The 16,671-nt window shown below is 40.1% G+C and overlaps 1 protein-coding gene across 6 annotated transcripts in view; it reads left to right on the forward strand.

Moving 5' to 3' along the window:
• The first annotated feature begins 753 nt into the window (after window positions 1-753).
• LOC131230269 (long chain base biosynthesis protein 1-like) overlaps window positions 754-16,671 on the forward strand; it is a 35,589-nt gene continuing 19,671 nt past the window's right edge. For 2 of the 6 annotated variants that reach the window (XR_009163953.1, XM_058226100.1), the window contains exons 1-3: window positions 757-972; window positions 11,872-12,270; window positions 12,771-12,865. Coding sequence is in view for 3 of the 6 variants with exons in the window: in XM_058226100.1 (XP_058082083.1) it covers window positions 12,165-12,270; window positions 12,771-12,865 (201 nt within the window). In the remaining 3 variants the exon portion in view is untranslated. Of the gene's footprint in view, window positions 973-11,447; window positions 11,614-11,871; window positions 12,271-12,770; window positions 12,866-16,671 lie in introns of all 6 variants that reach the window. The other 4 variants (XM_058226101.1, XM_058226103.1, XM_058226104.1 and 1 more) reach the window with 4 other exon arrangements.

Here is a 16,671-nt window from a genome sequence, read left to right on the forward strand (position 1 = left end):
TACGAGATTTTTAATGGCGGACATTCAATTACTACTGTTTTCTGGCGGACATTCAATTACTATTGTTGTCTGCTGTGTGGTCCACCAAAGATTTAGATCTGCCTCTTATTTAGGATCAAGCTCTGAAATGATATGAAAAATGGATGGACGGCAGGGATAAAACAAGTACATCATGGTGGGACCCACAGAGTACCGAGCCACGAGACGGATTGGCTAATCTCTCTGACACCAGCCCAGTGGCTGATGGTCGGTGCTCTGTGCGCCCCACCATAATGTTTGTGTTTTCATCATTCCGTTCATACATTTTTAAAAATTATTTTAGTTTTAATGCAAAAATTGATAGGGATATAGATCCACACCACAGGAAAACAATAATGATTGGATATCCACTATTAAAATCCTCATAAGGCCCAATGTACTGTTTATTTGACATCTAATCTGTTGATTATGTCATGAAGACCCAGATAAAGGGAAGCTTGATCCAAAACTTTTATGGCCTCCAAAACATTTTTAATGGTCAACGTACATTTAAAACTATTTCCTGTAATGTGGTCCACTTGAGATTTTGATATATTTTATTTTTTCTCTCATAACATAAAATGATCTATAAAAATAGATGGACGGCATGGATGAAACACATACATCATGGTGGGGGCCCACAGAGCACCGACCACAGCCATTGGCTGGTGGCAGGGGGAGTAGCCAATCCGTTTCCTGGAGTCACTAGTTAAACCGCGCCCACCTTGCCTATGCAATTCTCCCTGTCCCTATCTTCAGAGCCATCTCAAAGAAGAGTCAAAAAAAGGAAGCGGGCTGAATGTTTCAGAAACCCTAGCTTCTTCCCGCAGGAAACACTTCTCCTTCTTCTGAAATCGCCGGATTCTCATTCTCCAAACCCACCTACGTCTCTCTCTGCACCGTCCATCTGGTGGGCCGTACCCTCGATCGGTCACAGTTGAAAAGAGCACAAAGGTGTGTTTTCCCCTCTTCCCTTCTTTTTGAAAAATTCGAACGTTGGCCTGTAACTCACTTCATGAAGTTCCCTGGCAGTTATGCTTGTAAGTGACTTACAGGTGAATTTCTTCCCCCGAACACCACCTGTAAGTGACTTGCCTGTAACTCACCTCCCACTTACAGAACTGACAGGCATCCAAACGACCCCTTACTGTTTCTGCTGTTGAGGGATTTGTTATGGAGATCAGCTAATAATGTTTTGAATGCTTGTTTCTATTCTTTAATGTAGAAATCAATTGATGCTGGAAACTGCCAAACGACTCCTTACTGTTTCTTCTGTTGAGGGATTTGTTATGGAAATCAAATAATGTTTTGAATGCTTGTTTCTGTTCTTTAATGTAAAAATCAATTGACGTTGGAAACTGTGAAGGTTTCGATCCATTCTCATATTTTTTGGTTCGTTGATATGTAAATTTTGTAAGTTGTGTCCTGATTAGTTGAAACAGAAATGCGTGATCAGTGGTGGAAATCAATGTCCATTATTTTGGTAGGGGGCCTATCTTTCTTTTGGGGGTTTTATTACCCCAATCAAAGCAGCATTGGCTGATCTCCATGTGTATTACATGCACTTCAAAATTCCAATAGTTGTTGTGAAAAATTAGAAAAGACTCAGTGACTTCTTAAATTTTTTTGGGGATTTGTTAGTTACTTTCCAGTGCTTTATTTTCTCGCACTTAACTTGCCTGCAATTTACTTTCTGCATTTTCTTTACTTCCTTTGTGTACTTTTTAAACCGGGAGCAACTATTACCACTGGCATTCATACTGCGAGCACCTTTTGCTGCGTAGGAACCTATCAGGCCTATAGGGAATTCCTCTATGGTCTTGCTGTTGGGAAGGCCTCCCAAAAGGCACCACCCAAGCATGTACCAAAGTTTGGTCCATTTGGGCCAAGAGGTATATTGCTTAGGGAGCTTATTGGAGTTGGGAAGCCCTAGTCGCATTCATACATGCACACGCTCCCAGTGGTTCTTTCCCATTGTAAGCAAAATCCTGTGTGTGTGTGTGTGTGTGTGTGTGTGTGTGTGTGTGTGTGTGTGTGTGTGTGAAATGGCACAAAATCTCAACCGAAAGCAAGTATTATGGAAAGTCCCTTGTGGTAGAGACTCACAAAGTTAACATGGTTCCCTAAGTGCCTCGTCTCTCTAGGACATCCACGGGGTCACTCTAAGATAGTTTATGTTCCTCACACAATCGCAGGGAGTAAAAGATGTTAAAATGTGCCTAATCTAATCATGGCTCGTCTCTTACCCACAACCAAGGTCCTACCTATATATGGAGTCTGCTTGGAAAATCCACTCCATCTGTTTGGTTCACCACGTGCAAAAACCTCAAGTTGTAAGTCGTCCTTCATGGATGTCCTCGGATCGCTGTCGACAATGTGAGATGAACATGCTAGATTTACCAAACGATATTTAGGTTGATGTAGGCCTATGACCCACTTAGGCCCATCCAAGCCCACTGTAGGGCTCAACCCATTCAAGTCCATCTAGGCCCACTGCAGGGCTCAGTAAGACGTAGGCCCATAGCCTATTGTAGAGCCAAACATGTGTTGATTTTTGGATTGATTATTTATAGATTTGGGGGCTTAAATTAGGAATGCAATTTACTATTTTCGGGAGATACAGGGTGTTGATTTAAAGATGTGATTGAAGATATGAAGGGTTGATACGATTGAAGATATGAGGCTGATTTAGAGATATAATTACTTTCCATGTTTGCTTTTTATTATTAAGCTTTTACTATATAAGGAAGATAAGATTGGTTAGAAATAAATTGTGATTGATTTGAAATCAATCTCTTAGTTGGGGGAATTTAGGTTGATGTAGGCCTATGACCCACTTAGGCCCATCCAAGTCCACTGCAGGGCTCAACCCATTCAAGTCCATCTAGGCCCACCGTAGGGCTTAGTAAGACGTAGGCCCATAGCCTATTGTAGAGCCAAACATGTGTTGATTTTTGGATTGATTATTTATAGATTTGGGGGCTTAAATTAGGAATGCAATTTACTATTTTTGGGAGATATAGGGTGTTGATTTAAAGATGTGATTGAAGATAGGAAGGGTTGATACGATTGAAGATATGAGGCTGATTTAGAGATATAGTTACTTTCCATGTTTGCTTTTTATTATTAAGCTTTTACTATATAAGGAAGATAAGATTGGTTAGAAATAAATTGTGATTGATTTGAAATCAATCTCTTAGTTGGGGGAATTTAGGTTGATGTAGGCCTATGACCCACTTAGGCCCATCCAAGCCCACTGCAGGGCTCAACCCATTCAAGTCCATCTAGGCCCACCGTAGGGCTTAGTAAGACGTAGGCCCATAGCCTATTGTAGAGCCAAACATGTGTTGATTTTTGGATTGATTATTTATAGATTTGGGGGCTTAAATTAGGAATGCAATTTACTATTTTTGGGAGATATAGGGTGTTGATTTAAAGATGTGATTGAAGATAGGAAGGGTTGATACGATTGAAGATATGAGGCTGATTTAGAGATATAGTTACTTTCCATGTTTGCTTTTTATTATTAAGCTTTTACTATATAAGGAAGATAAGATTGGTTAGAAATAAATTGTGATTGATTTGAAATCAATCTCTTAGTTGGGGGATTTTAATTAAAGATTCATTTAGAATCTATAAAAGGGGATTGTGGTGTATGAGTTAGTCATTCGAATACTTTTCTAAGTGTGAGCTTTCTTAAAGTTTTTGTGAAAGAAGAATGTTGATATCAATAAAGTTTTCCCTTTTTACTTCATTGTTCTTGTGTGTATGCTTTTTTTAATTTTTTAAAATAAATTTATTTTGCAATTTGGGCATCAGGATCTCATCGACTTGATAACTAGGTTACACCATTTTGGTATAGGAGTAGGTTGTATTTGGGGATTTTTAGATTCTACATCATCTTCTAATGGTTTTGAAAGGGGTAACATAGGAAGAGTTTGTGCAAGTAAACCAATTGATATGCATACTCATAGAGCAAGTGGATCAAATCATGCATACAATAGGCAATCTCACTAATCAAGTAGGAGAGCTCCGACGTGGAGGGAATCCGGAGACCGAAGTTGGAGTGCGTGGACATGTAGGGGGATGTCTTCACCAAGGTCCTAACCAATAACGGATGACCCTATCTTGTGAAGACACCAATGATCAAATCCTTCGATTGTTGGAACGTGACAGAGAAACTGGAATTAAGGTAGAAATTCTGGAATTCTATGGCCGGTTACATGTTGATGACTTCATTGATTGGCTAAGCACGGTGGAAAAGGTGTTTGAGTACAAGGAAGTCGGTGATAATCAAAATGTGAAGTTAGTAGCTGTGAAGTTTTTCGGTTCGCGTTCGCATGGTGGGACGATCTCCAAGCCAAACGAATCTGTTAATGTAAGGCAACTATAGGGCTTCCCATAGGCCGATGGTCAATAGGCTAACATCTAATAATAAAGCCAAGCCCCAACTCAAGGGGAGATGGTTATAGAGGAGGGGCTAATTTACCCAAGATGGGATAAAGAAAAACTCCTTTCATGTGCTTTAAATGTGGGCAACCGGGGCATCGTTCCTTTCATTGTCCTGAACATCCGTCCATAATTAAAGTAAATTTGGTTGAGGAAGGAGAATGTGGTAAAGACATTCCCGACTGCATGCAAACCAAAATTGAAGTGGACATAGAATACGAAGACCATGCATATGAAGATGAGGTGCCTATTGGCGAAGATGCAACAAATGTATATGGTGATAGTGAAAAGTCGTTGGTTGTCCAATGGACCATGCTATTGACACCTCGAGTGGTTGATCATGGGTGATGGTTGCAACACAATATCTTCTACACCACTTGTACTTTCAGTGGTAAGATATGCAATATTTTGGTGGATAGAGGGAGCAGTGAGAACGTTATCTCACAAGAAATGGTGAACATATTAAAACTCAAAGAACATAAATGTCTGTGACCATACCATATTCATTGGTTCAAGAAAAGGTTATGGTGTTTAGTTTCCTTCTCTGTTGGATCTAAGTACAAGGATGGCGTATGGTTTGATGCGGTCCCCGTGGATGCATGCCACATTTTGTTAGGGAGAACATAGTCGTGGGATTGAGATATGGTGCACATGACTCGGGCTAACACCTATTTAATATCATATTACACCCAACATCTGCCTTCTTTGCATGTGTGGGGCGGAATCAGTCAACCATCTTCTCTTGCATTGCCCCTTTGCTTTCTAGTTGTGGACTTATTTTGTCAACCTCTTCGAGGTGGCTTGGGCTATGCCATAATCAGTACTGCATGTGGTATGGGCCTGGCACAGAGTCCGTTTCGCGAAAAATAGATTATCGGTATGGCGGTTGCTGCTTATGGCCGGTTTGTGGCACTTTTGGGAGGAACGTAACGCGCGGTGCTTCAACAACAAGCACTCATCCTTGGAGCAAATTGTGAAAAGGGTTAAAAGGGATGTTATAGAGTGGGCTACTGGGCGTCTGTTTGTAGAGCTTAACATTGTATGCTCTATGTTGGAATTGTAATGGGTCCTGGTAGCTGTATTTTTTGTCTTGGTTTTTGCCAAGCTGTTTCTAATAAAGTTCATTCATAATCCTTAAAAAAAATCATATTACACCCTAATCCCTATGGAACATCTTCAAACACCAAAATCTGATAAACAATAGGGTAAAAAATCACTTCGTAGAAATTTGAAGAGGAAAGCAAAGAGATTGGTATCATTTATGTCTTGGTTGCTAAAGAAGGCACAAAGCCGTTAGATGTTCTGCCTTCTATACAAGAACTTCATGAATATAAAGATGTGGTGCCTGAAGAACTCCCAGTTGGACTTCCTCCAATGAGGAACATTCAATACCACATTGATTTAGTGTCAGGTTCGAGTCTGCCAAAATTTGCGTACCATTGGATGAGTCCAGTTGAACATGCCAAGCTCCACCGATAGGTTACCAAGATACTACAGAAGGGTTTAATTCGAGAAAGCATGCCACCTTGTGATGTTCCTACATTATTAATCTCTAAGAAAGATGGGTTTTGGAGGATGTGCGTGGACAGTCGTGCGATCAAGCAGAATATTATCAAGTATTGATTTCCTATTCCCCGCTTGGATGATATGTTGGACATGTTGCATGGAGCAAAGGTCTTTTCAAAGATCAACTTACGGAGCGGATATCATCATATACATATTTGGCTCAGAGACGAGTGGAGGACCGCATTTAAGACTTGAGACAGGTTGTTTGAGTGGCTTGTCATGCTATTTGGCTTTTCAAATGCACCAAGCACTTTCACGAGGTTGATGACAAAGGTACCCCACACTTTCATGGCAAAGTTCTTGTCTATTTTGATGATATTTTTATTTTTAGTTGATGCATCTGTTTATCTTGTTCATTTATGATAAATATTTGATGTACTACGGAGGGAGTCATTATTTATTAACTTGAAAAAGTACTCATTCCTTGTTGATAATGTTGCGTTTTTTGGGTATATTGTGTTTGCATAAGGGATCGAGGTTGATCAAGAGAAAATCAAGACCATTGCAAAGTGGCCCACCCTTTCGGAGGTTCGCTCTTTCGACGGCTTAACGACATTTTTCCGAAGATTTATATGGAATTTTAGTACCATCATCGAACCTGTTACTGATTGCATGCGGGGAGGCGAGTTCAAATGGACTAAAGCGACGGATCAAAGCTTCGGTGCCATAAAATATAAGATGATTGAAGTTCTAGTTCTAGCACCTCTGGACTTCAATAAAGCCTTTGAAGTGGAAAGCGACGCTTCAAATGCTGGCATTGGTGCGGTGTTAGAGTCAGGAAGGAAAGCCTATCGCTTTCTTTAGCGAGAAGCTTAATAATGCATGACAGAACTACTCCACGTATGATCTTGAGTTCTTTGTAGTGGTTTAGGCGCTATGACATTGGAGACATTACTTGATTCATCGGGAGTTCATTCTATACTCGGACCATGAAGTGTTGAGATGTCTCAACTCCCAAAAGAAGTTAAGTGCTCGTTATGTGAAGTGGATGACTTTCCTACTAGAACATACCTTCCTTTTGTGTCATAAAGTTGGAAGCCAGAACAAAGTGGTAGATGCTTTGAGTAGGTGGGTGGTTCTACCAGGAGCTTTTGCAGTGGAGGTCATTGGATTCAAGGTATTAAAAGAATAATACAAAGAGGACCCCTTTTTTGGCAAAGTGCTCGATAGGTGTGTGGATGGTCGAGATCCAAAGTATGAATTCATCTTGCATTATGGATATCTATTCAAGGGTTCTTGCCTATGCATTCTTGAAGGATCTATGCAAGAGAAGATTCTGAACTACATAGAGGAGGACTAGGTGAACACTTCGGAAGGGATAAAATATTGGCCATGGTGGAGGAAAAATACTACTGGCCGCGTATGCAATGTGACGTCGAATGGTTCGTATACGATGTTGTCGATGCTAAGTTTTTAAAGGTCGTGTGCAAAATACCGGCCTTTATATGCCACTTCTCGTTCTAGTCACGCCTTGGGTGGATATTTTTGTGGACTTCATTTTGGGTCTTCCTAAGACTCTAAGGGGAGTAGATTCGATTTCCTTTGCGGACCATTTTTTGAAGATGGCCTACTTCATTCCATGCAAAAGGACAATGGACGGTATGCATATTGCCAACATATTTTTCAAAGAAATAACATATATTTCAAAGAAATTGTGCGACTTCGCGAGGTACCGAAGACAATAATTTTGGATCATGATTCCAAGGTTGTGGGCTACTTTTGGCGCACTTTATAGAAGCGATCAGGGACTAAGCTTCAATTCTTTAGTGCATATCATCCTTAAACAGGCGGCTAAACGAAGGTAGGTAGTAGGAGTCTTGGTAACCTCTTGAGTATCGTAGGTGACAATGTATCTCAGTGGGATCTTTATCTCAAGCCAAGTTTGCCTACAACAACTCAGTAAATCGTACCACCGGAAAATCTCCATTTGAGATTGTAAGTGGGAGAAGTCCACATCATGTACGTGACTTGGTACCATTACTAGTACAAGATCAAGTGAGCAAAGATGCTCATGCTTTTGCCAAACATGTCCAAGACTTGCAAGCTCAGATAAAAAAAATATTGAAGACAACGACACCAAGTACCAAGAAGTTGTGAACGAACATTGGCGTGAGAAGATATACAACAAAGGTGACTTAATTATGGTCTATCTCCATAAAGAAAGGCTTCCGAGGGGAACTTACAATAAACTCAAGTCTAAGAAGATTGGTCCAAGCCAAGTCAAGAGGAAGTTGGGTAACAATGTCTTTGAAATTGCCTTGTTAGGTGACTTAGATAACTCATCGATTTTCAATATGGCGGACTTATTCGAGTACCATGGCGAGGCATCTGATGTGAAAAATGAAGCCATTATTGATATGGATAAACAACTCCCAAAGAAAAGGAAGGAAGAAGTTGAACAAGTGTTGCGAATGAAGACTGCGAACCCTTGATAGGGCCAATACAGGCAATACTTGATAAAACGGAAGCACAAGGCCTATTCTGAATGCACATGGATCATGAGTGACGAATTGAAAAGCTTAGATCCGGACCTCTACTACTTGTATAAAGCGTCCAACTCGGGGGGATGATGCAGGTCTGCGACTCACTTGGACTCATCTACGCCCACTGTAGGCCCAACCCACTAAGCCCATCTAGGCCCACTTAAGGCCTGGCAAGACGTAGGCCCATAGCCCACTGTAGAGCCCAACATGTGATGATTTTTGGACTGATTATTTATAGATTCGGGGGCCTAAATTAAGAAATGCAAATTTCTATTTTTAGGAAACATGAGGGGCTAATTTAAAGATGTGATTTATGTGATTGAAGATATGAAGGGGATGTGATTGATATGATTGAAGGTATGGGACTGATTTTGAGATATAATTACTTTCTAGTTTGCTTTTTATCATTGAGCTTTTGCCATATGAAGGAAGATTGGATTGGCTTGGAATAAATTGTTATTGATTTGAAATCAATCTCTTAGTTGGGGGCATTTTAATTCAAGATTCATTTAGGATCTATAAAAGGGGGTTGTGGTGTAAGAATTAGTCATCTGAATACTTTTCTAAGTGTGAGTTTTCTTTAAGTTTTTGTAAGGTAAGAGAAGAAGGTTGATATCAATAAAGTTCTTTCCCTCTTCACTCTATTGTTCTTGTGGGTATACCTCTTTTTATTTATTTATTTATTTATATTTATTTTAAATTTCTTTTGTAATTTGGGTATCAAGATCTCATTGACTCAATAACCAAGTTGCACCATAGGTGGACAAGCATAATCTCACCACAACACTGGCACAACCTATGAGCAAGCATCCTAAAGTCTCAATTGAGGAGCTATGATTCCTATTGTCCCTTAATCTAGTCGACATGGTCATCCCGACAAGACCAAACTCTTGACTTGAGGTTGAAGTTGATGATTGGCGAAATCATGCATGGACTACATCAAGTAATGGAATCCTCAAAGGGACCTCGTTTTCATGAGCGGGTAGTGAAGATTTGATTGGGCCCTTGGTGGGTCATAGCTCATCAAATTACCCATTTGTGACCAATGGACTAATGTCCAAGCCTAGACATCAATTTTACTATCCAAGTCATAGCCTGTCCTATGATATTAAATGGGTATACCATCTAGTGGTGAGCACCTAACATGGATATAATGGGTAAATGGTGTCAGTTATGTAAGGTGAATGGGATAACACCTAAGGGGCCTGATATGAGGGAGTGTAAGGGCTAGTTGTGCTCCCATAAATTGTAGGCTCTCCTCATTATCCATAAATTGGATAGGAGACTTTATGGGCTAACTAATGGTTCTGGCTTTGGGGAGAAATTCCTTGGGGTTAGAGAGATGTGGGTTCTACAAGTTAGGTCAAATTTAGATTCAGCAACTGTCAAACATCTCGTGCGAGCCGCCAATCTCTGCACCCTGGCTTCCTCTTATGCGGATAAGATGTTTTGGAGGGTAGACAAGTCTAGATCTTTCATGGTTTGCTCCTACTGTCTCATCCGAGCTGCTGATCGTCGAGAAGAGGTGGGCATACCAAATTGTTTGGCGCTATAATGTTCCTACCAAGATAGCCGCTTTTTGGTGGCTGGTTGGTAGGAAAAAAGTCTTATTTATCGACAGTCTCCGGAAGAGGTCAATGATTCTCTTGAATGTTTGTCTTCTAGGTATGGTTGCTGTTGATAATCTCTTCATCCACTGTCCCTTTGTGGGAAAGATCTGGGTGGACATCTTGAGGCATTTTCTGGTGTCTTGGTCCTTCCTGCTGTTGGTGAGCGAGCTCTTGCTCACTTGGCATGGTGCAGGCATTGGAAAGAGGAGGGAGTTTCTATGGAGAATAACCTTGCTAGCGATTTGGTAGGCTGTTTGAGAGGAAAGAAATGCAAAGTACTTCAGAAATGAAAGGAAATCGTCAGAAGGAACCTCCCGAAAGATTGAATGGGCCTCATGCATGCCTAAGCTTAAGGACTGTAATCTTCTTTTCCTCAGGATGTAACTGGGTTGCTTCCTTGGGGCCTCTGTTTTATGCTTTTTGCTGTTTTGCTGTAGCTTTTGTTCTGTTTTAATAGAAGTGTGTTATCTTTCAAAAAGAAAAAAGAAAAAAGAAAATCTTGTGTGCAGTTCAGTATTTTGACTGTAACTTCGTGCCTGAAGATTGGATTAAGTTGAAATTGGGTTCAACCGAAAGGAAATTTGATAGCATTTAAGACGGGCCTACAGATCATAGGTTTTGGATGTCAAAACTTAAGAAATTGGGACCTTAAGATGGCTCAAAAATTGACCTTGGATGCGGAAAATCTTTCTTGCATTCAAGGCCACATTTTTCTGTGGTTGCAGCCCTGGGATGCATAAAAACTTTGTCTGTGTCCTAGGAATATTTTTTCAAAAAATAGGTGTGGGGTCCGCCTTTGGGATACTCTGGGTCCCACATCATTTTGGTTAATCTTGGGTCTCAATTTCCTAAGTTTTCTGACTTGGATGTGGTTTTTAAGGCTACAGTGGTCTTGGGCTTACTATTGCCTCTTAAGGTGAGTGCACAAAAAAAATCTGCGATGTACATTTCTTAATACAATGAGAGACCCGTTTTCCATGATAAATGGGTAATTAACTTAATCACTCATGTTGATAGGGGTGTCTCTATGGATGCAATATCATCTTACCACTTACATTGTGGGTCACTTTGGTACATCAAACATTAATGGTCTTGAACAAGCTACTTCCTCTAATATGTCTACGCTTGGGGTAGGGTGTCACTCTAGTATATGCTACGAAGCATTCACAATATAGTTATATATGCAAATCGATATCACAATTGATATATGAAATGATGAATGTGATAACGAAATATCCTGCATGCATGGTATTATATGATATGCCTGCTCAGAAATCTTGATCTTTACATTGTACATATAAATTTACTACAACCTAATCAGGAACAAGAGCACAGAATCAAAGACTCAGGTCAGTTATCCGGATTGCAAATGAACAATACACATTGCGTGATTTGGAATGGAAAACGTAGGGGGGTTGGCGATGTAGGTAACATTGGTTTGGATCTCTTAACCATTGGCCCGACTTGTACAAACTGAAACCCCAAAGGTACTATGCATACTTTTGGCCCGAGCATGTATATACCTCTTGATGATATTAATGCAACATTCTTTTTTCTTTGAACAAATATGTTTGTGTTTGTGTGTGTGCAAATGCAAGTTCATGCATTTATATTTTTCCTCTGCTTTGTTTCTGATGCCACAATCCTTATTTCTATTGCCCCTTTTTAAACCCTTATCATTCAATTAGTCCAGTCCTGATCATGTATTGATATATATATTTTCTTATTCTACTACTGTTAAACAGGCTGACCTTGGTGAATTATGCCTTGCTCGGTAATGAATAGCAAGACATCACATGAAAGGGGGTGTTGAGACTGTCCTCTAGCAGTGTAAACTTGGATGGGGCCACATGAAGATAAGAAGACTACACAAAATCAAATTAGATAATGATTTTCCTGACCCTTACAATAAAGAGCTGTGTTAGGATCTTCTTGAAAGCACATTGAAATTGGTGGTTTGCAATTCACCTGATAACATCCTGGCCTGTTTTCTTTAAAGGGGAGGGTCACATTCCTAGTCTCTAAATTCTTCTACACAATGGCATCATCTATTATGAATATGACAAACATCACATTGGATCAGTTAATAGCGGTGGTTAATGCCCCTTTTGCACGAGCTGTTGTTTTTGGAGTGCATATTGGTGGTAGGTTTTCCAATTCTTGTTCCACTTGGTTTTTTTTTTTTTTTTTTTTTTTGGGATCATTGCAAACACCTCCCCTCTAGTTCCACTTCCCCCTAATAGGTAACTAGTTGTAAATGTGTGGGCCTATTATAGTGTGTGTATGGCTGTATGCCATCCAACCAATTCAGCACTGTCCAACCATCATGAGGCCCACGCATAAATTTGGAGATTTTTGGGTGGGTGTGACCCAGCCGATGATTGGATTAGCCTTTTTTGGGCGTCCATTATTTTTGGTGAGGGACCCTACTGCACAGGTTGGATACCTTTTATTCATAATGGTAGGCCCTACATGTGGGAAAACTCATAAGATGAGAGTATTTTTGTCATTTGGTGCAGATTCCTCTAATTGAATGAGGTACTTGCATTAAAACCAGATGGGATGTTTACAATTGTCATTTTCTTTCCTTCCTCTTTCCACCTTTGTCGTTATAAATTAATGTTGCTTTATTTTGTGGCTAAAGGGCATCTAGTTGTGGAAGTCATCCTTGTGGCAGTCATCTTTTTCTTACTTCTCCAAAAGAGCTACAAGCCCCCAAAACGGCCTTTGACGGAGAAGGTTGGTTTGCTTATTGCTCTTTGAAATCTTTCATTCTAGCAAGTAATAATCTTTGATGGATAGGTATCCAATTATTGCTAATGGTTAAGATCTTTGTATTTATGTACTTGCTTGTCCTCAAAGCCTCACGCTCTAACCTAAACACATGACAACAATGGAATTAGACTCTTTAAACTACTTAAGAGGGATGTCCAAGCATGGAATGCCACTTATGTGAGAGAGAGAGAGAGAGAGAGAGAGAGAGAGAGAGAGAGATGTCTATCCATAATGCGGCTCCAATTATACCACTATCAAGATAATAGAGTCAATTCACTTCATTCTCTCCGCGAATCATCCTCCTTGTCTTTAAATCTTGAAATTCACAATAAGAATAACAAAATGTGACATAACAATTTAATGATTTGGTCAGTTTTCTCACTACTAACAAACTCAAAGGAAATTTAGGAATGTAAAATATTGATGGCCAGTGTTCGCAATATCGATACTATCGGCCGATATTATTGTTATCGCTGGCCAGCGACACGATATCCGTCGGAAACCCCTCGGAAAAACAAAAACAGATTTCTATGTATCGTGTGATATATCGCACGATATTGCACCATTTTTTTGTGATATCACAGAGATTATCTGCAGATTTATTCCTTTTGGCTTGCATAATTACCAAAAAAACCGAAAAAAAGAAGAAACAGGAAAAAGTTTTGAATTCAAAAATATCGATGTCTTACCTTTTTTGCTTCGAATAGAAGTAAGATTGAAATTGCGCACAGGGTTTCGGCGAGAAATCTACCAAAAAATCCTATAGATTTGAGTTTGAATGAGGGAATTTGGGGATTTTGGAGAGATTTAAGGGTTCCGGTCCTTCCGGAACCCTTTTCTATTTCGAAAATGGGAGCGGATTAGCTACTGACAGGTTGAGTGGTGAGATTCGCAACTAAAGCGACCTCAACAAGTTTCGTGGGCCCCACCATGATGTATGTGTTGTATCCACACCGTCCATCTTTTTGGAGAGACCATTTTAGGTTATGAGACAAAGAATGAGGTAGGTCCAAAGCTCGAGTGGACCCCACCACAAAACAATGGAGATAGTGATATCCACTGTTGAAACCTTCCTAGGCCCATCATGAAATTTTTTTGTGATCCAACCTGTTAATAAGTTAACACGAACATGACCGAAGGGAAAACATAAATATCAGCTTGATCGGAAACTTCTGTGGCCCCCAAGAAGTTTTTGACGGTGGGCATTCAATCCCCATTGTTTTCTGTCGTGGGGTCCACTCGAGCTTTGGATCTGCCTCATTCTTTGGCTAATGCACTAAAACGATCTCTCCAAAATGATGGACGGTGTGGATATAACGCATACATTATGGTGGTCCCACAGAACTTGGTGACATCACTTCATAGCTAATCTAGCTACTCAACTGGTGTGGTACGTGTTGTGCAAAGATGAGCGTTGACGCTCCTCAGCTCCGAGTTGTACGAATGGTCCAAAGGAGATCAAAGTAACATGGCCCCCAAAATGATGTATTTATTATATCCACACTGTTCATCCATTTTCCAAGATCATTTTAGAGCATCAGCCCAAAAATGAGTCATACCCAAAGCTCAAGTGGACCCACCACAAATAGAAATGGGGACAATTATTCTCATCGTTAAAACATTTGTAGGGCCCACCATAACGTTTATTTTCCATGCAATTTGTTAATAAGGTCACACAGACCTGGATGAAGAGGAAAAACAAATATCATATTGATCCAAACCTTTTGTGGCCCCTAAAAGGGTAATTGCTTTTTACAGTATGGTCCACTTGATCTGTCTTATTTTTAGGCTCAAGCCTTATGACAAGCTTTCCTAATGGATGGACGGTTTGGATATAACACATACCTCATGATGGGATCCACAGAACTTGGTGACGTTAACACACCAACCAGGTTAATGGTGGTACACCCGCCATTCCGCTTCCCCTTTTGTGTGGCGTTAGCTTGAGACGAACTTCCCGTGCGGGCTGTGGGGTCTTCTTGATGTATATGTTTTATCCAATCTTCCATTCAATCTAGAAGATCATTTTAGTGCATCAATCTTTTTGCTAAGGACAAGTTTTGGATCAAGCCGATATTTATTTTTTACCTTCATTTAGGTCTATGTGACCTTATGAACAGGTTGGATACCAAATAAACATCAAGATGGGCCTTACAACGTTTCGAACAGATTGGATGGCAAATAACTCAATCACCACTATTTAATGTGGTGTGGTCCACTTGAGCCTTAAATCTACCTCTTTTTTAGGATCATGCCCTAAAATGACATGTCAAAATGTATGGACAACGTGGATAAAACATATATAATATAGTGGGCCCACATAGTCCCTGATTGTCCGTCCATCTCTCGCTAGGTACTGTTGAAGCCCAACTTGGGTGAGATCTTCGAACTAGCGATGTGGGTGGGACCCTTGACTATAGGGGCCACCTTGATGTATGAATTGTATATCCATGCCGTTCATATGCTTTTTGAACTTATTTTAGGCCATGGTCCCAGAAATGAATAAGATAAAAGTGTCAGGTGGACCACATTACATGAAAGAGTGGTTAATCACTATTGAAAACCTTTTGTGGGCCACAAAAGTTTTACATCAAGGTGATATTTGTTTGTCTTTCATCCAAATCTCTATGACCTTATCAATTGGTTGTGTTTTCATACATGTCTTGATACATTTATAAATGTTATACATCATATTTGAATATAGTGGTCTTAGTTCAATCGGACAACGCATAGCTTATGACCTTGTACAAAGGAAACTTATTATGTGCACTTCTTTTTTGAGATTCTATGATTTAAAAGTGTGTATTAAGGTATTTTTTAATAATCCCTGAAGTTTCATTGAAAAATTCAACCATTTTCCCAATGTTTCCCAAAAAGTGCGATGAATTATGTGATACAAAAGAGACATCCCATGCGATAACTGATACGTATCTGTATCCCAAGGGTGCGGTATATTGCGTGATACCGATATTTCGAACACTGTTGACAGCTATGAAAGTGAACAGGTAGGACAAGAGATATTGAACCTAGACACACGAGTTAAAGTACCATCTACTAATGTGATAAAAGAAATGGATGATGACTTGACTAACTGAGACAATATATTGTGTTCACCAGTTATATGATTGAAAGCTCCTGAGCTAATGACCCAAGGATCACTATCGGACAATGCAAACGAACTATACATGACTGAGCGAGTGTGGCAGTAGAGGGTGATGCTTGAGTGGAATGATCCTTCAGAAGTCTAGCATATTCATTCTTGGACAAAGTAACTGTATTGCCTGAAGTACTGGGTTAAAAAATGGAGGAGATAGGTTTGGAGATATAACCCTTAGTGCCGTCATTTGAAGAACAAACGTGTTTTGCTCAAGGAGGCTTACCAACAATATCCCGTATAGTTATTAAGACTACAATGAGTGCACTGTCAATTATCATGACCGTGGCTACCCCGAAGTTGGTACCACGACCTGCCCAATTATTTCCTCCTCCAAAGTGACCTCTGAATCTCTACCACCAAAATGGCCCCCACGACTATTTCCCCCATCTCCTCTACCAAATGTAGAACGATCCGACAAAGAGAGACCCATGTATGCTAATTGCACGCTGAAGGAATCTCGCTTCCTCCAAGAATATGAGCTCAGACAGGCTTGGAACTCATGACGAAGACTAGAGAGGAATTTAGTAACACATAATCTCTCTTGCCGTCTTGTAGTCTCATAATCAATAGACAGAGGCTGGTGTACATTTAGTTCTTCCCACATGCCTTGAAA

This window comes from Magnolia sinica, chromosome 17 (assembly GCF_029962835.1).
Source record: "Magnolia sinica isolate HGM2019 chromosome 17, MsV1, whole genome shotgun sequence".
NCBI lineage: Eukaryota > Viridiplantae > Streptophyta > Magnoliopsida > Magnoliales > Magnoliaceae > Magnolia > Magnolia sinica.